Genomic DNA, 19594 nt, shown 5'->3' with positions numbered 1-19594 from the left:
TTTGATAAGAGTTAAAATGCAATTTCACCATTGTATTAGCTAATATCTTTTTAATTTTTTAAAGGATTGAATTAAAATATTATAATTTTAGGGGGCCAAAGTGTAATTTCACCATACTATTTTATGATTTTATATATTTTAAATGGTAAAAATGTATTTTTTTTCAACTTTTTGGGGCCAAGCCCCTGCCTCCCCGCCCCCGCCACCCTTGACCAAATTCTACCAAATCAAAGGAAAATAACAAATAAAACTTTTCTTCCAATATAGTATAAGGACTAAAAATGTAATTAGACCAAAACATTGAAGCAAAATTCGTTTATATATAAAGCCATGCAACGTTGATCAATCACCATAGTGCTCAAATCCAAAACAATGGCTACGGTTTCCCCATCCATTACCTCTTCGTTCCTTCCAAAAAAATCCAAATTTTCTGTAATTAAAAATCCTAAATCCAAAAACCTTAAATCAATTCCCTGCAAAGCCATTAATGGTGAACAAGAACACCCTCAGCACAAGTTTGATCGAAGGGACGTTCTCATTGGCCTTGGAGGCCTTTATTATGGAGCAGCTAGCCTTAACGATGCAATGGCGGCCCCGATATCTGCCCCAGAGATGGAAAAATGTGGTCGTGCCGATATGCCCCAAGGTGTCCCGACGACCGATTGTTGCCCACCGGTGTCAAAAAAGATCTTAGATTTTAAACCGCCATTTTCAAATTCACCAGTACGAGTCCGGCCGGCGGCGCATTTAGTCGATGACGAATATATAAGGAAATATACTAAGGCGATTGAGCTTATGAAAGCTCTTCCACATGATGATCCACGTAGTTTCATGCAACAAGCTAATGTTCATTGTGCTTATTGTGAAGGTGCTTATGATCAAGTAGGGTTTCCAAATCTTGAACTTCAAGTTCATAATTCATGGCTTTTTTTCCCTTTTCATCGATATTATTTATATTTTTTCGAGAGGATTTTAGGCCATTTGATTGATGACCCGACTTTCGCTTTGCCGTTCTGGAACTGGGATTCTCCTGCCGGTATGCGGATGCCTGCTATGTTTACGGATACTAACTCATCTCTTTATGATAAGTTTCGTAACTCGAGGCATTACCCGCCAACAACGGTGGATTTGGATTATAACGGTGAGAACGAAGACGAAACGAAAATGAACAAAGATCAAGTGAAAAGTAACCTAAGGATTATGTATAGGCAAATGGTTTCAAATGCTAAAACCCCTAGACTATTCCTCGGTGGACCATTTCGAGCTGGTGATGAACCATATCAAGGTTCGGGTTCTATCGAAAATGTTCCGCATGGACCTGTTCATGTATGGTGCGGCGACGATAAACAACCCAACGGTGAAGATATGGGAACTTTTTATTCAGCTGCGAGAGACCCCATTTTTTACGCTCATCATTCGAACGTTGATCGAATGTGGAGTATTTGGAAAACCATAGAAAATATCAAGAGAAAAGATTTAAATGATCCGGATTGGCTTAATGCATCGTTTCTTTTCTATGATGAAAACGCGAATCTGGTTCGTGTTAAAGTTCGTGATTGTCTTGACCATCGAAAATTAGGTTATGACTATCAATTTGTTGATCTTCCATGGTTGAAAGAGAAGCCAACACCACGAAAGCTAACAAAGAAGAACAAAGCCCCGCCGCCGCCTGTTCCGAGCACGGAATTCGTTTTGGATAAACCGGTGAGGGTGAACGTCGAAAGGCCGAGGAAATCGAGGAGCAAAACTGAAAAGGAAGAGAAAGAGGAGATATTGGTGATTGGCATTGAGTTGAAGGGAGATTTGTTTGTCAAATTCGACGTTTACGTGAACGACGAGGATGATGCAGGTTCGAACATTGGGTCTGAAAATACCGAGTTCGCAGGAAGTTATGTTAATGTCCCAAATAAACATAAACAGGGGAAGACATTGAAGACATGTTTGAGATTAGGATTAACAGATTTGTTGGAAGATTTAGGGGCAGATGATGATGATAGTATTGTGGTGACTTTGGTGCCTAAATATGGAAAGGGTAACATCAAGATTAGTGACATTAAGATTGAGTTTGATAATTAAATTAATTAATAATTATGGGGTTCAATTATTCATGGTTGGTTTGGGAAAATCTTTGAAATTTTCTAGAGTTCTTTCTTAACTTTTCAACTTCCAAGATGGTTGGTATTATATTTATTTTTCAACTCCTCTTTCATTTGTATAATGTATTTGAATTATATAATTTATTTTATATAATTAAAAATGAAATAATATTCTCTAAAATAATTTTATATAGGCCGGACCAACCTACAAAAGCGAAATGGTCCCTAGTAATCAGTCATCCGTCATATCAAATAAATCATTTTCATCTTTAGTAAATTTACCAAGAGTTATAGTCATAGCAATCTTCCTATTCAACTACTTCAACCATTTCCGAGCACCTTATGTTATGGGGCGTTGGGGGATTTGATTTTTATGTATAATTTAATTTCTCGTGCAATACCCTTATAATTAATTGGTTTGAATATAAAAATATTTTCTTATATTAGTCCATAACGACTTAGGTAAATCCATGAACTCAATTAGTTTATAATAATTTTGGTATAATTTTTAAAATTAAATATTATATATCTAGTTGTTTTAAATTTAAATTAAATAATACATATTTTATGTTACCTTTTAATTTAATGAAATAATTAAAAAATTAAAATTAATTATAATGATAATGATAATTTTTTAAAAAAATCTAATGGTAACAATGATAATTAAATAATATTTAATTCCTTAAATAAAAGTTCACGTAAAATAAATTTTATTTATTTAAAATTATTAAAATAATAATAATTATCCACCTGTTTATTAATTAGTCCACCTTAGCGTCTTAGACTTTGTAATTAATTATATATATAATTCAAACACAATATTTTCCGTTAAATATAAATACAATCTATGAAATTATAAAAATTTTATGTTAAAATGTTTAAATTAAATTATTTTAAGATGGGTAAATTACTTTGATTTTATCGAAGGCTAAAAACTAAAAATGTTTAGATTAAATGTTTTGAATTTTGGGAGGGGCTAAATAAGAATTTTTCCCATTTAGGCAGCCCCTTGCTACGCCCCTGATCTAATTAGTCAAAAAAAGCAAGCTACGATAGAATTTTGTAAGCTTCAGATACTCGTGTTGTTGTATTTATATTATTTTTTAGGTCAATTTTTGTTATTAGTCCCTATACTATTTGTGAATTATAAATATAATTTTTGTACTTCAATTTGGTAACTTTTAGTCTCTATATTTTTTTAATTTTAAAATTTCAATATTGACTCTAACGACAACAGTTAAGCCTGTTAAGTTAAATTATGCTATTAGCCCCATAAGTTGTGGATTTAGCCCTTGCTCTCCGATTTGATTATTTTTAGTCCATATCTCATGTTTTTCAAATTTTAAAATTTTAATTTTGACTCAAATGATAGAACCTAAATCCATTAATTAAAACAATTGTTGCACACACGTTAGTGAAATAAATAGTAATGTAAGATATTTATTTAAATCACAAGATCGAACCTGAACAATATAAATATATATATATATATATATAAGATCTGGAAAACAAAAATTGGAAATAAAAAGTGGATCGAAATTTTATACTCGTAGGTAGGTAGAAAAATCGATTGGTAGTTGAGACATGTTTTTACAGTTTCCTTATGACAGATTCGGTCGCTCCTTTGGTGCTGGAGAAACTTTGGTTGACTATCTCCCATGATACAACAACGAGATGATCACGATGATCACGATGAAGATGAATTTTTAAGTAAAAATAAAAAGGCATAGTTAAAATTACGAGCTACTTGAATTTGACTTGTTGGACAACTTGAGCTACTTGAATTAGGACATGACTTGACAATAATCAAAATAAATTTTAATTTATTAAGCAAAGGTGAATATCTAAGAGTGAGTAGGAGTGAGTAAAAATTGTTTCAAGTGAGTTTATTAGGCAAAGGTGAATATATTATTTTTAAATACATTCATAAAAATAAATAAATATATATAATAAATACATTTTTAACCAAAACCCGAATTCAAATAAAACTCAATTAAATTTAATTGATTTAATCAACTAAATCGAAGATTTTAACTCGATTCAGTTAGGTCAAATATGATCAAAATAGATCAATTAATGGTAAAAGTACCATGAAAGCTTTGTACTAGGAGTTGGATTGTATTTTGTTCCCTTTACTAAAAAAATGGGCAAATTAGCCAATGTACGTTAGATCAAAGAGCAAGCTGATCTTTTGCGTTAAATAATTTATCTATTTCTACTGTTAAAAGTTGGTATTTATACATTAACATGAGGTACACATAGCATGCCATGTGTAATTGTCTGGTTATTCTATCAGTCACGCCAATTTTTAACTGTAGAAATGGATGAAATTTTTAATAGAAATGATCAGTTTACTTTTTAATCTACCCTACAGGAGCTAATTTACCATTTCTTAAGTAAAAATGGGAAAATAAATATGACTCCTAGTACATAAGTCTCCATGGTACTTTTACCATCAATTAAATTATGAAATTATTTGATTAATCTTTGGGCTGGAAAAGAAAAAAACATCCAAACAGAGTTGGTAGACTAAGTTTAAACATGATATAAATATATTTTATGCTTGTTCAAGCCTGATTTAGCTTGAAATATAACCTAAAGTTTTGCCAAAACCTGTCCTAATTTGTAAATAGCTAATCCAAACTCATTTTAAATCTACTTGTTTTTATTTTAAAAATAATTATTTTAATTTAATATTTTTATATATTTTTTCATGTATTAAAATTTTATAGATAGTTATCTTAGTATTTTCTAATATTTACATTATAACATTATATATATCTATAAATTAACTTTTATATGTTATAAATTATATAATATATATAAATAACTTAATATATTATATTTATAAATATATAAAACAGGCTGGCTAAGGTTTTAAATGTTTGAGCTTTAACTCATATTCAAAATGAATTTATTTTTTGTTCAAACTGAATTTTTGAGCTTAGTACATTCACTTAAATACTCTCAAATTTCAGGGTAGCCTTCGCTCTTCAGCGGTTAACCCGGCTTATAAATAGTTTATTCCCAAAACCTCACGTTTCAACAATGTCGGTTCAGGCCCACCAACCTATAAACTAATCCAACCCATTTAATTTGATACATAGCTTTGCATATAAAATCCGTCACAATTTCAGGTTTTTTTTGTTTTTTTTCCCTTCTAAAGCCAGCTGTCTAAGGTAATCTGTTTTCAAAATTCCAGCGAATTTATGATTCTTTTTCTTTTCCTCCCCTTTGGTTCCATGGAATTTGGAGATTAAAACTTGGAATCTTTTTAAAAAAATTTGGGCCTTTTTTTTGGCAGGGATTTTCTTTTTTTTTTTTTCTTGTTTGGGAAATCAAATGGGAGTGAAGGTGTTGTTGCACTGATGTCACTGTTTTGGGTTATGATTCATCAACTAGCTGAAATTCAAGAACAAATGGTATCTTTCTTTCTTTCTTTCTGTTTTGTTTATTAATTTTTATTTGATAATTATGGATAATTTGATCAATCTTTTTACTCTTGTTTTAAGAATTTGAAGTTGTTTTAGTTCATATATATATATATATATATATTAGAAGTTAGCTATGCCCTATATAATAATTTTTTTTCTATTAGCTGAAATCCAAGAACAAATGGTTTCTTTCTTTCTTTCTTTCTGTTTTTTTGTTAATTTTGATTTGATAATTGTGGATAATTTGATCAAATTTTTTACTCTTGTTTTAAGAATTTGAAGTTGTTTTAGTTCATATATAAAATTAGAAGTTAGCTACGCCCTTATGTAAAGAATTTTTTTCTATTAGCTGAAATTCAAGAACAAATGATATATTTTCTTTCTGTTTTTGTTTATTAGTTTTGATTTGATAATTGTGGATAATTTGATCAATTTTTTAACTCTTGTTTTAAGAATTTGAAGTTGTTTTAGTTCATATATAAAATTAGAAGTTAGCTGTGCTCATAGGCCATGTGTAAAGAAATTTTTTCTATTAGCTGAAATCCAAGAACAAATGGTATCTTTCTTTCTTTCTGTTTTTGTTTATTAATTTTGATTTGATAATTGTGGATAATTTGATCAATTTTTTACTCTTGTTTTAAGAATTTGAAATTGTTTTCGTTCATATATAAATTAGAAGTTAGCTACGCCCATATATAAAGAAATTCTTTTTGTATTAGCTGAAATCCAAGAACAAATGTTATCTTTCTTTCTTTCTTTCTGTTTTTGTTTATTAATTTTTATTTGATAATTGTGGATAATTTGATCAATTTTTTACTCTTGTTTTAAGAATTTGAAATTGTTTTCGTTCATATATAAATTAGAAGTTAGCTATGCCCATATATAAAGAAATTCCTTTCTGCATCATCTGAAATCCAAGAACAAATGTTATCTTTCTTTCTTTCTTTCTTTCTGTTTTGTTTATTAATTTTGATTTGATAATTGTGGATAATTTGATCAATCTTTTTACTCTTGTTTTAAGAATTTGAAGTTGTTTTAGTTCATATATAAAATTAGAAGTTAGCTGTGCTCATAGGCTATATTTAAAGAATTTTTTTTATATTAGATTTGTTAAAGCATATTATGTTGATAATGTGAAGGTAAAAGAGTGGTTCGAGAACCAACTTACCCTCAAAGTTTTGTCCTGACATGGAAGACAGCTTAGGGGTGTCTCTTTAAAGTCACTAAAGTATGTACTCTTGCTCTCCAGTGGCTTTAAGAGGCATCCTTAGGTTCTATTTAGGGTTAGGGAATAAAAGGCGGCGAGGGTGTCTTAGTTCTTTGGCAGCATCCAAAGGGGACAATTCTTTTGTGTTATCAAAAGGGATGCCGCCAAGAGGTCAGGCAGGGGCCCTGGCTCCCCCATGTGGCAAAATATCATTTAAAAAACTAAAATTATAAGTTCATGTAATGGTAAAATTTCATTTTGGACCTTCATGATGATAAAATATCAGTTTAATCTCTTTAAAAATTATAAAATAATAAGTATAAACAATGATAAAATTGTACTTTGATCCCCTTAAAAAGTTGATAATTTAACCTTAAAAGTAAGTTTTTGGCTTTGTCCTTGGTTGTCAACATGATATGCTCTAACAATATCGAATCAATGAAATCTTTAATCTTGATGAGGTAAAATTCCACTCTAAGCTATTCTTGTTTTCATTTTTTCAAATTTTCTGCTTTCCTTTCATTGAAGCATGCTAAGAAACACAATAGATTTCCTTTTAATGGAATATTGAAGCCATTGGAGGATTAGTCTATGCATTTCCTTTCGTTGAAGCATGCGTGAAAAACATAATAGATTTCCTTTCGATGGAATATCAAAGCCATCGTAGGATTAGTTCGTAGGATGAAGCTTTTTTAAGTTTCGAATTGTTTCGTTGTTAGCCTTCCTCCAAGAAAGTGATTACGAGGGAAAAGTGGGAAAAGAGATTGAATCATATTAGAATAAGGAAAGAAGACATGAATAAATTGGTGATGAACTTTCTTGTTACTGAGGGTTATGCCGAAGCTGTGGCAAAATTCCGGATGGAAACGGGAACCAAATGTATCCTACAAAGAAAACAAATGCTTACTCTTGTGCTTTACTTACTATGTTCTTAAAGTAGGAAGTTCTGTTTTCCTTATTGTGGATTAGCTGATATGGATGTTGCAATGATCATGGATCGTATGGCTGTTAACAAGCCAGTACAATGTGGAAACGTTGAGGATGCGATTGAGAAAGTTAACGATCTAAATCCCAAGGTAAGATGTTTGATTACAATATCAATGTGTTAGACTAAATATGAACTTGTAGAAATTGACTGCTTCGATTTGAAATGACCGGTCCCATGTTTAATGATGCTGTAAAGGAAAAAATAATGGCATTCTATTCTTTTGAAACTGTATACACTTTTTAAAATTCATGTTCATTTTGGGTTTTTTTGGTCAGATATTGGATACAAATCCGGAACTCTTTTTCCATCTCCAACAGCAGAGATTGATAGAACTGATTCGGAATGAAAAAATAGAAGAAGCCTTGGAGTTTGCCCAAGAGGAGCTAGCACCTAGGGGAGAAGAAAATGTAACCTCTTATTTTACTTAAAGTTTTGTATGTATAACTGAATTAATCGGTTTTAGATAATACTCGGATCTAAGATGACGATTTTCTACTGCAGCAAAGCTTTTTAGAAGAGTTGGAGAGGACCGTTTCACTCTTGGTTTTCAAAGATGTTTCGAACTGTCCCATAAGAGAGCTTTTGGATATTTCACAGCGCCTTAAGACAGCAAACGAGGTCAATGCAGCCATTCTTACTAGCCAGAGTCATGAAAAAGGTTTGCATACTATCGATAACATTTGTTCTTTATCATGGGAGATTGGTCGTAAGTTATTATACCTTCTTGCCTTGGCCCGAAAGATCATTTTAGCAAGTTACTTGTTCAACAAGTAAAAAAATGCAAATATATTCTCCGTGGCATTGTGCTAGATATCGTTTATGCTTTTAGTGGTAAGTAGCAACGACTGTGCAGCTCTGGTGCCTTATTGATTTGTTCATCTTTCAACTGAATAGGGTCGTATTATTAAATTGAATATAGTGCCTAAGTTCAAAAAGGATCGGCGATTGCCCTTCTATGATGATTGTTTTTCGATTCTAACCATTTTTACTCGTGTACATATTGATACTTGCATGTCTTGGTTTGATTTAAAACTCGAGACTATTTCTTCTCTTCAGACCCAAAGCTTCATAGCTTGCTAAAGATGCTGATATGGGCACAAAATCAACTAGACGAAAAAGCTACTTATCCTCGGATAAAAGATTTTTCGAAAGCCACACTTGAAAACCCCGCAGTTTGAAAGGTTAGCAAAATCATTGTAACCTCTTCATTTTGATTATAGCTCCGAATTTATTGGATGTCATTGATTAAGACATGGTTTTTTTTAGAAGAATTGGTTGCCTTTGTTCATAGGAGTGCCCCTTTGTATATTTGATGATCATGCATTTTTTCATAGGGATTCCATTTAACATTTTTTTAAGCAAAAAAAAATATTACTGGAAATTTGTTTTAATTACGTTGACTGGTGTCTGGCATGTATATAATGAAATATATATGTGTGTGTGTATATATATTTGTCCGAAATGCTGTTTTTGACAGAGAGTTATTTGGCCTGTCTATGGAAAATGATTGAAACAGTAGGGAATGGAGTTTTGCAATAATATTTTTTTGGGTAAACTACACCCAAGGTCACTAAACTTTTAGGAAGTTTACATTTTGTACACTCAACTTCAAAAAGTTACAAAATGGTTGCCGAATTATTCGAAAGGGTTTTTTGTTCATAGGTGAAGTCAAGTGCCCCTTTGTATGTTTGATGATCATGCAATTTTTTCCCTCGAGTAGGGATTCCATTTAACATTTTTTAAGGGAAAAAAAGCTTAATCAATTGAAGTTATTACTGGAATTTTGTTTTTAACTATGTTGACTGATGTCTGGCATGTATATAATATATACATATATATATATTTGTCTCAAATTTTGTTTTTGACAGATAGTTATTTGGCCTGTCTATGGAGAAAGATTGAAACAGTAGAAAATGGAGTTTTGTAATCATAATTTTCTTTTTAAAAAAAATATGGGAAAGTTGAAGGCATGTCGGATTGGGACCAAACTGACAGTCAAATGATTTGTGTCTGGTTTTAATGTAAAGATGGGGCCTGGGGGGATGGATGGGCATGAGATTTTAAACTATTAGCACCAACATGTGAACCCACACATGGATAACATGCAAGCAATTGCAAAGTAAAATTTTAAAAAATCTAAGCAATAAATAAAAGGTAAAAATAAAATATTTATGTAATTTTGATTCCATGGACTCGGATTTTCTTTAAAACTAATTATTTTATATCTAATTAATTGAGTTTTAAAAATAGTTTTTTTTAGTTTAGATCAATTCGAGTTGAAATTATTTTGAGTTTTAATAATTGCGTTTGAATTTGAATTTTTAGATGAAGTTATAATAATTTAGGGTTTTAATTCTTTTAAATTCATGTCATTTCAAAATATTTATTAAATTTAAGGTTATTTTTATTTGAATTGTTTCGAGTTTAAATCGATTTCATATTTGCAAGAACATTCTTATTCTTGCCTTCAAAATTCAAATTTCTCCACACAACAATTTAAGTTTAGGGTTTTAAGGTTTAAGATTTAGGGTTTAGTCTATATTTGTTGAATTTTTAAGTTCAACTTCAGATTATACCGTCTAATTACTTGTCCAAGTCGAATGTTTTCTTTAAAAATTGAAAAGTTTTGATAAAAATTTTAGACTCGAAAAGAAATTATTTGTTTAAAATATAGAACAGATTAAACTTAAGTAGAATTGTTCATGGGTTAAGTTGGTTTTTGGTGAAATTTTAGGTCCAATTGATATGCTCGGGTTCGACCTGAAAATTTGACCTAAATTTTTGCCCCAACTTGACCCAGATTATATATGCTGAGCTTTGGCTCAGACCAACCTGGTAAGTATTAAGGCTTATAGTATCGATACAATAGGGAATGTATCAATACTTGCTACAAAGTATCGATACGTTGGGGAGGATAGTGATATTCAAGCAATTTTTTTTTAATTTTTAAAATATCGAACCTTAAAACAGTATCAATATCAAGTAGGGTATCAATACTTTTGTAAAAAGTACAGGTACTTTGTTAAGATATCCAGGCCGGATTCAGGTAAAAGAAAATTTACTTAAGGCTTGGCCCGTTTAGAAAACAGATCTCGTTTTTTGTCCAAGCCCATATTTTAGATTTATATTTTTATTCAGAAACCTCTCAATTTTCAGGTGGAGCTTTGAACCTGATCAAATAACTCGATTTATAAATAACTTTAAACTTAAGTAAACACAAAACATTATATATAAGTTTAAACTAAATACGATTCGACTCGATCTTACCCGTAAACACAAATTTTTACTATTTATTCCTACAGCCCAACCATATACTTATAGCAAATTTTATGTATAAATATACTAATCGCATCAGGATCTTTATATAGTAATCAAATATTTAATAGAACCTAGTGGTTTGGACTTTGATGTGGTCACACATTAAAACTATTTATCACCCATTTCCCAAAAAGTAGTATTTATTATAACACTCATGCAATCTAATCATTTCATTTTTGGGATTATTATTTAATATGCTTATTGAGTGGATCTGTCGATAATCGAGTTATTCGTTTAAATTCAAAAATTTATTCGAATTTAAAAATTTTAGATAAAAATATTAGATTTAAAAATAGATTTAGACAAAAATTGTTTAAAATATGAGTTTGAGTTGAACTTAAACAATAAAGGTTTGAGCCTAGTCCGATTTATTTTAAAGTTTGTAATATTTTATATAATGTTATTTTTATATATTATATAATTTATAACACATAAAAATAAATCTACATATAAAATTTATAATGTAAACATTAAGAATGCTAAGATAACTATATATAAAGTTTTATTAAATAAATATAAAATTAAAATAATATAAATATATTTTATGGACGGACCTAAAATAAGTGGGTTTAGATAAAATTTTAGACTCATATTTCGGACTGGACTTGAACAAGTATAAATTTATTAATATTCGACCCAAATTCAACATAGCCGATGAACACCTTTACTATCGAGCTTTGTTTAATTTTAAAGTTGAATTGTATTGGATTTTTACGCGGGAGTCAATTCTTTCCCAACATTATTTTCTTGATTTGCAAAAATCAAACTCAATACCTTATTTAAAGAAAATTGAGCTTATTATCACTCAACCAGAATTATTCATATTTCTATACATTAAATGGATATATGATTATTTTAGTTGAGTGATAATAAAATATATGATTAATTTATTTTTTAAATACATTTTAACTTCATTAACTGTATTAAAAATTCCATTAACAATATATTAACTTTCTTTTACTTGTCAAATTATGGAAAAAAATTATAATAAAAAAGGTAAATTTACTTAAATGTGACTAATTTATTAGTTTAAGTTTACATCATCTTTGATTTTATATTAGTTAATTTTTATACATAAAATGGAATAAAAATTTAATCTGCTAAAAAATCAAAAATTAAAAATATATTAATATATCTTGATTGAGTCTTAGGGTCTTTTTGAATGAACAGTGCATTTATCTCTGATTAGGATAAAAATAATGGTGGTAGTAAAATTAATTACTACATCGATGAAATTAAATATTATAGCATGAGATAAAAAGAGAGTTAAATGCAGTGCACTGGAACGCACCACCTATCAAAGAGGCTCTCAATTCGATTGACATGAGTATTGTTGTCAATGCAGAAGGACATAGGTTTGAAAGCGCTGAAGCGCATTATCCTTCCGTTTATGTTTGTAGGCTATAGGCTGTGTCTAAAGAGTAGATATGATCGTAACTAACATATTAGAAATTATAAGAAATTATTTTTAATGTGTTAATATTTCAAAGATAATTCAGAAATATCATCAAATACACAAATTACCAAATGTGAATTTTTTTTAATTTATTAAAATAGAAAATTAATTTCAAGAAATTTCATAATTTGTCTTTCTTCCCTGTTATAAACATCATTTTCTAAGTACAAATAATTTTAAGAAAATCAACAAATTAAAAAAAAAGGGAACAGGAAAAGACAAGAAAACCTAAACCACGAGATTTTAAAGAAGGGTACAAATCGACACGTGAACACGTAAAGGAGAAAGGGTAATTAAGTAATTAAACTATTCCGACATCAAGCGTATATTGGTAAGAATAAAAAAGCAGTAAAAGGAACTGCGAAACTCTGTATTCAACTTCTAAGAGTCTTTTCGCGTCATTTAAAAAAAATATATTTTGATTCAATTATTTTATTTTATTAAGGGAGCTATTAGATTGTTCACATCAAATTTTGATTCCTCGCTTTTCTTGGTGGATTTGCGTTCCCAATAAAATTTTTGAATTTTGTTTTTATATTTTCGATTTTTCGCCTTCTTTATTGTTGAATCTTGAGGAATATTTCGAGTGAATTTGATTATAATCTCGATTCCAGTTTTGATTCCGATCTCGTTTTGGATTTAGTTTCCTGGAAAAATGGCGAAGCGTGGATATAAGCTGCGTATCCTTCAGCTTAATTTCTTGTTTTTTCTTAGCTTATTTTTGCATTTTTATTCAATTTCTGAAGTTTGTTCTTAGCTTATTTTTCATTTTTATTTAATTTTGAAGTTAGTTCTTAGCTTATTTTGCATTTTATTACGAATTTGAGCTCAAATTTTTTCTTTCTTTTTAATTTTTTATTAACTATGGCCGTGTTTGGTATCTAAGAAAATAGAGACAAGGGAAAAGAAATTGAAGTAAAAGTGTTGGTTCAAGTGAAAAATTTGAATATTTTATAAAGATTTATTATTTAGCTGATAATGTTAGTTTGATCTCAAATAATTTCAATTTAAAGAGAAAAAAAAAATCCATAAATCTTTGCTTCATTTATCTAACAAATGAAAAAAAAAAAGGCATTTGGGTTTTTTTTTGTAATTGATTTAATTTGTTTACTAAATTGCTTAATTCCTTGACAAAATGAATATAGAGGAATTTGTGGCTCATACGGCTAATGTGAATTGTTTAAGTATGGGAAAAAAGACACGTAGGCTTCTTATTACAGGCGGAGATGATCATAAGGTCAATGTTTGGTCAATTGGGAAACCCACTTCTTTAATGGTAAGTGTTTTTAGGTTTCTCTTATGCTTAGATTCTTACCAAGTTTAGGGTTTAGTGTGGAATCTCGTATACAATAATCGTTTTTTGATACTCAAATTTGTATTTTGGATCTATAGATGCTTATAAAGGTATCCTTATGTAATAATGTGCAGAGTCTTTGTGGTCATACTAGTCCAGTGGAATCTTTAGCTTTCGATTTGGCCGAAGTTTTTGTACTTGCCGGTGCATCTACAGGTGTGATTAAGCTTTGGGATCTCGAAGAAACAAAGAGTAAGTGTTTGATTCCTCCTTGAGAACTCCACTTAGTTGTAGTATACCGAATTAAAATCGGGTAATAAGTAACTTGTGAAATGCTTGGTGTTGTTCTTGAAGTGTAGTGGTTCGTGGACTTACTGCACATAGATCCAATTGCACTGCTATGGAGTTTCATCCGTTTGGCGAGTTTTTTGCATCTGGTTCCATGGATACAAATTTGAAGATATGGGATATTAGAAAAAAGGGATGCATTCACACATACAAGGGTCATACTCGAGGCATTAGTACGATTCGATTCACTCCTGATGGCCGTTGGGTAGTTTCTGGTGGATTTGATAATGTTGTAAAGGTAATTAGAGATTGCGAAATCATCAGTATGTAACAAGTCATCGGTTTTATTGATCATTTTATCATGTCGTTGTTAAATAGGTGTGGGATCTTACTGCTGGAAAACTCTTGAATGAGTTCAAGTTTCACGAAGGACATATTCGCTCCATAGATTTCCATCCTCTCGAGTTCCTCCTCGCCACAGGTAAGATTTCATTATGAATCGATGAGTTTTTCATGGTTGCATTTCTTTGTCTATATTGCTTGTCGTTGCCATCTTGGTTATTGATAGACTTCCTTAGCCTGTATACGGACATGTACTAAGTATTTCTGAACAGTTGCTCTCTTGGGAATATTGTAATTTATCTGCAACTGAAACTTTCAGGTTCGGCGGATGGAACGGTAAAATTCTGGGACTTAGAAACTTTTGAACTGATTGGATCTTCGAGACCTGAGGTATATAAGTTTATATGTCTCCAAAATATAACTATAGAAGTTCGCTGTACGGCTCTTTCCTCTGCCGAGGATACTTATTTATGTAACAATCAGTCTTTACTTTGATATGTATAAGTGTCTGATTTTGATACCCAAGTTTGAAAAAAATTCACACTTTAAACGAAAAGAAAAATGTAAATACAACTTCCTTTTTTGATAATAAACCTTCTTCCATCATGCTTATATAAAATATTTATGTTGCTTGTTTTCAGGCTACCGGGGTTTGCTCGATTACCTTTCATCCTGATGGGAAAACCCTTTTCTGTGGATTGGATGATGGTTTGAAGGTTTGAACCTTTCATTGTAAAACCATTCGGTTCTTATCCGAATTAAAAAGCAAACTTCTGAATTTCTGTTGTCATAATTGTAGGTTTATTCATGGGAGCCAGTGGCTTGTCATGATTCTCTTGATATCGGATGGTCAACACTTGGTGACCTCTGCATCAATGAAGGCAAACTTTTGGGGTGCTCGTGCTATAGAAATTCTGTTGGAGTTTGGGGAGCAGATGTATCGGTATTTACAGTCGTCCTTTTCTTACATTGTTTTCCCTTTATGTTTGATCAGTTTTTAACTCGAGTGAAATTTTATCTGTCTTAAACTTTCTTCTTAAAAGCATTGTTTGCACATGTCTCAGCATATTGAGCCATATGGGCGAAATGACCATTCCGAGAAGAAATTTAATCTTAAGGGAAGTTATTCATCAGAGAAAGCAGGGAGCGGCATAAGATCAACTTTGGGATCACAGCCCCTATCTCTTGATTACGAGACCAAGGAAATAAAGAACATATATGTTGACAGTAAGCCTCTTTTCCTTTGTTACCATGATTAATATCGCACTTGACTGCTTCACTGATGGCACATAAATGTGAAGGTGAATTTAATTTCCAGATGTTAAAAGGTGGATGTACTTGAGAGGTCTCTCTATTATGGGGACTTGACCAAATGAGTTCCTTTACTATTAAATGGATCAATTTAGTCCCCGTACTATTAAAAAGAATCAAATAAGGCAAAATTGGAATAGATTAATGTTTACTGTTTTAAAAATACTATTTACTGTTCAACAGAGTTAATACTTTTAAGGTTTTTATGATTTTGTAAATGAAATCCTTTGTTTGGAATTGAACTGCTATTGGAAAAAAATAATTTTCAAGGTTAACTCTATTACAGTTTGGACTTATTTGATTCTTTTTAATAGTATAGGGACTAAATTGATCTATTTAATAATAGGGAAACTAATTGATCCAGTCTCTATAATACAAGGACCTCTTAGGTACCTTAACCATTTTAAACCCATTCTAATTTCTTAAGCTACATTTTGTCTGTCATGATGTTCGGTTTTCCATGAAAAGCAGCTGGCAGTAATACGATTGCTGCACCAAAAGATGGCTCTTTGAGTTCTACAGAAGTGGTGCTTCCGTTGGACGCCAGTGAAATAAGTAATCCAGAAGCTGAGGAGCAGAGTCCTGGAACAGGAGTTAATGCTAAATCTAATGGACAATCAGGTAACAACCCTGTCGTGAAAGAGACTACAAATTCGGTAAAAGAATCTATCACCTTTTCAAGGACAAAACCAGGAATGTTGCTCAGACCCGCTCATGTTAGAAAACCATCAGTCAACAAGTTCGAGGTTGAAAAGCTATCAGCTGTGGTTGAATCTGGAAGGTTAGACACTGCAATGGATATGAATTCTCGAACTAGTCTTGTATTGGAAGATGGAGCTAAAAAACCCTGTGATGAAAAGGATTCAAACATTGAAACCGTTACTGAGAAACCTGAAAAGATGTTATCACCGCAGACACCCTCTAATCAAGAAACTCGTAAGTTTTATTGTACACCGTGTTATCATTTGTGGCATATTTATTTCTTTTATAGTTTTTAATTATTACTGTTTGGGTTTTTTCTTTATCATTTTCAGGTAATGAATCACTCGATCACAACAAAGGCTCAAACTATGTCAAATTTGTGAATGGAGGTTTGTTCTCTCTTTCCAGCTAAGTCTTCGAATGTATATAAAACGGAATGCATTTTGATCCTTAGAAATTTTGCCCTTGGCAGTGGCTGTTGTTCGAGGAAGAACCCGTAGTCTGGTTGAGAGATTTGAACGAAGAGACTTATTAAACTGCAGTGGTGATCTGGCAACTGACAGTATAGCTCCTGCTGTACCTGAAGCAGATAAAACACCGGCCATAATCGTAAGCTTAAGTGACCTTTTCCTGAAGTTTCAAGTTCCGGTTTTTGATTTTATAGATATTAAAAAGAAGCTGTTGAAACCAAACTTTTGCGATTTTGTGACAGGAAGGAGGGACAAAAATATCTAAAACACAACCTATATCGGCCAATGATGTAAGTACTGCCGAAAGTCAAAGTTCTAGAACTGAACCAGCTTCTAGCTGCGAGGGAGGCATTACTGCTAGTCCGATTCCTACAAGGGAATCGACGCCTACTTCCGTTGGGATCATTACTGGAGATCAAATTTCTAGAAGGGAATCAACCTTCACTCCCGGTAGGATGATTGCTCGAAATCAGAATTCTAGAAAGGAATCAACCTTCGCCTCTGATAGGATCATTACCATAAATCGAATTTCTAGAAGGGAATCAACCTCTACTTCTGATGGGGTCATTACGAAAAACCAAATTACTCGAAACGAATCGACTTCCATTTCTGATGGAATCATTTCTAGAAATCAACATTCTAGAAAGGAAGCTGCTGCTGCTAATGATGTGAGTGGACCAAACGGTCTATATACTGAAAATCAGATTTCTAGGAGGGGATTCAATTCTGGTAATGATTGGAATGTTACTAATATCGAAAGCCGAATTTCAAAGGACGAGTCGATATCTACTAATGACGGAAACCTGACTGAAAGTCTCATGCAAAAGCATGATACATTCTTAAGTACTCTTCGGTCACGCTTGACAAAGTTACAGGTAAGTTTCACCGCTGGTTTGTGGTAGCCAACTAGCTAATGCTTTTGTTCTTTGGTCGGATTTCGTAATTGATTCGTGGTAACTTGTAGGTGGTGCGGCATTTTTGGGAAAAGAATGACATTAAAGGTTCCATCGGTGCACTGCGTAAACTGCCAGATCATTCTGTGGGTATTTATTGGAATATTTTCATGTTTTCCGAGGCTCATCATCAATATTCTCTCTTGCTTAGACTCGACTACTTCTGGTGCAGGTGCAAGCTGATGTTATCGGTGTTCTCATGGAAAAAATGGAGATTCTCAACTTAGATCTGTTTTCCGGCTTGCTTCCCGTGCTTATGGGCTTATTAGATAGTAAAATGGAAAGGTATTTTTCGAAATTGAACTTTTTAGTTTTTTCAAAAACTGAAGGCGAAACTCAGTTTAGACATGTAGATGTTATGATGCTCATACGGGTTTTTGGACTTGTGATACAAATATACAGGCATATAAATATCTCATTGGAGATGCTCCTAAGGCTTGTAGCTGTTTTTGGTCCGATGATACGCTCAACTGTCTCAGCCCGATGTAGTGTTGGTGTTGATCTTCATGCTGAGCAGAGGTCTGTCTTTTCACTTTCTTAACTATTTTTATCAGTTCAAAGAAAGCCACTACGAACTAATCATTGTTTCAAAATCCGAACATAGGCGAGAATGTTGCAATCAATGTTTTATGCAATTACAAAAGATTCAAAAACTTCTCCCACCACTCATAAGGTAAGTTGCTCAATTTTCTTAATGGCAGTGTTTGTGAAAAAAGTATTATGGAGACCCTATACTAGCAGTCAGATTGCATTTTGTCCGCTCTATAAAAAAAAGAACAAATTAATCTCTATATCTTAGATCAAAGAGTAAATTAGTCATTTTATTAAAAATTTCATCTATTTTTAATATTAAAAATTGGCCTTTGTACATCAGCATGAGGCACACATGGCATGCCATGTGTCATTGGTTATTCCATCAGCTACGATAGTTTTTAACAGTATGAACAGATAGATTTTTTAACAGAAAGAATTAATTTGCTCTTTGATCTAATGCACAGGGATTAATTTATCCTTTTTTATAATCAAGGGGTAGAATACAATCTAATTCCTAGTACAAAGACTTCCATAATATTTTTACCAAGTGTTTGTATATCACGAGGCTTATATGCATGAAAAATCCGGTGATGAACTTGAGTAGCCTAAAAATGGGTTCCTGTTTTTTCCATTGTGGTTTGTGCAGGAGAGGCGGTACGATAGCAAGAGGTGCACAGGAATTGAATCTGGCTCTTCAAGAATGACAGATGAATGCCGCCATATAGATCATCTAGCACTGAAACATGAATGATGTGGTCGAGTCAAAACCACTTAAAAAAAGGCCATTTTGCCGCGGCCGTGTCTGTACCGGACTCCATTAAGTACCGTTGAAGATGGATGAAGCTGCATGTTTCTGTTTTTTCCTGGTAAATTTTCCTTGCTATTCTTTGATTCAATATACAGTGATATTTTGCTATCTTTTTGTTAATAATGTATGTGTGCATGTTCTAATGCAAAGATATACTCTTTAGCTATGAAATTCAATGATAATATATCAGATTCCTTGGAATCAATTTTCTTCTCTTCTTTGTAACAATAAATAGTAATATCTTAATTATATGATAAAATACAAATATTTATATATCAAATTCATATTTCTGAAATTATAATATATCAAATTTTATATAATATATGTTTATAAAAATAAATTAATTTTGATATACGATATTTGACTTTATTCGATTCTTTTATCAATATTATT

At 31.7% G+C, this 19594-nt stretch overlaps 3 protein-coding genes across 7 annotated transcripts; all 3 read left to right on the top strand.

The window, feature by feature from the left end:
* The first annotated feature begins 353 nt into the window (after positions 1 to 353).
* On the top strand, positions 354 to 2270 carry LOC108482137 (polyphenol oxidase, chloroplastic-like). The gene has a single exon (XM_017785245.2). The coding sequence runs from the start codon at positions 373 to 375 to the stop codon at positions 2074 to 2076; it is 1704 nt and encodes a 567-aa protein (XP_017640734.1). The 5' UTR covers positions 354 to 372; the 3' UTR covers positions 2077 to 2270.
* Positions 2271 to 5069: 2799 nt separating this feature from the next.
* On the top strand, positions 5070 to 9187 carry LOC108480538 (protein GID8 homolog). Of its 2 annotated transcripts, none has more exons than XM_053029438.1 (7): positions 5070 to 5275; positions 5401 to 5518; positions 7457 to 7616; positions 7707 to 7813; positions 8001 to 8132; positions 8227 to 8383; positions 8764 to 9187. In XM_053029438.1, the coding sequence occupies exons 2-7, from the start codon at positions 5465 to 5467 to the stop codon at positions 8901 to 8903; spliced, it is 750 nt and encodes a 249-aa protein (XP_052885398.1). In that variant the 5' UTR covers positions 5070 to 5275; positions 5401 to 5464; the 3' UTR covers positions 8904 to 9187. The 2 variants fall into 2 exon arrangements, with proteins under 2 accessions (XP_052885398.1, XP_017639062.1); XM_017783573.2 differs by having other exon boundaries at positions 5076 to 5275; positions 8782 to 9187.
* A 3632-nt stretch (positions 9188 to 12819) lies between these two features.
* On the top strand, positions 12820 to 19406 carry LOC108483629 (katanin p80 WD40 repeat-containing subunit B1 homolog KTN80.1-like). 4 transcript variants are annotated; one of them, XM_017787124.2, is made up of 18 exons: positions 12826 to 13179; positions 13645 to 13775; positions 13928 to 14045; positions 14153 to 14379; positions 14460 to 14562; positions 14743 to 14813; positions 15065 to 15139; positions 15223 to 15366; positions 15488 to 15650; positions 16206 to 16670; positions 16769 to 16825; positions 16909 to 17045; positions 17149 to 17781; positions 17871 to 17945; positions 18032 to 18144; positions 18262 to 18378; positions 18464 to 18532; positions 19040 to 19406. In XM_017787124.2, exons 1-18 carry the CDS (start codon positions 13155 to 13157, stop codon positions 19095 to 19097), a joined length of 2781 nt encoding a protein of 926 aa, XP_017642613.1. In that variant the 5' UTR covers positions 12826 to 13154; the 3' UTR covers positions 19098 to 19406. The 4 variants fall into 4 exon arrangements, with proteins under 4 accessions (XP_017642615.1, XP_017642613.1, XP_017642612.1 ...); XM_017787123.2 differs by having other exon boundaries at positions 16203 to 16670; XM_017787125.2 differs by lacking the exons at positions 12826 to 13179; positions 13645 to 13775 and having other exon boundaries at positions 14148 to 14379; positions 16203 to 16670.
* The last annotated feature ends 188 nt before the right edge of the window (positions 19407 to 19594 follow it).

The sequence above is a fragment of the Gossypium arboreum genome, chromosome 6 (genome assembly GCF_025698485.1).
Source record: "Gossypium arboreum isolate Shixiya-1 chromosome 6, ASM2569848v2, whole genome shotgun sequence".
NCBI classification, from domain to species: domain Eukaryota; kingdom Viridiplantae; phylum Streptophyta; class Magnoliopsida; order Malvales; family Malvaceae; genus Gossypium; species Gossypium arboreum.
Note: the sequence above shows the minus strand (reverse complement) of the source record. Positions and strands in the feature narration are given on the sequence as shown.

Coding starts and splice junctions, on each gene's coding strand:
- LOC108482137 (XM_017785245.2), top strand. CDS start 373: ATGGCTACGGTTTCCCCATCCATTACCTCTTCGTTCCTTCCAAAAAAA.
- LOC108480538 (XM_053029438.1), top strand. CDS start 5,465: ATGTCACTGTTTTGGGTTATGATTCATCAACTAGCTGAAATTCAAGAA. Junction 7,814..8,000: donor TTAACGATCTAAATCCCAAG/GTAAGATGTTTG, acceptor TTTTTTGGTCAG/ATATTGGATACAAATCCGGA. Junction 8,384..8,763: donor TAGCCAGAGTCATGAAAAAG/GTTTGCATACTA, acceptor TTAAAACTCGAG/ACTATTTCTTCTCTTCAGAC.
- LOC108483629 (XM_017787123.2), top strand. CDS start 13,155: ATGGCGAAGCGTGGATATAAGCTGC. Junction 15,651..16,202: donor AAAGAACATATATGTTGACA/GTAAGCCTCTTT, acceptor TTCCATGAAAAG/CAGCTGGCAGTAATACGATT. Junction 18,379..18,463: donor GATCTTCATGCTGAGCAGAG/GTCTGTCTTTTC, acceptor ATCCGAACATAG/GCGAGAATGTTGCAATCAAT.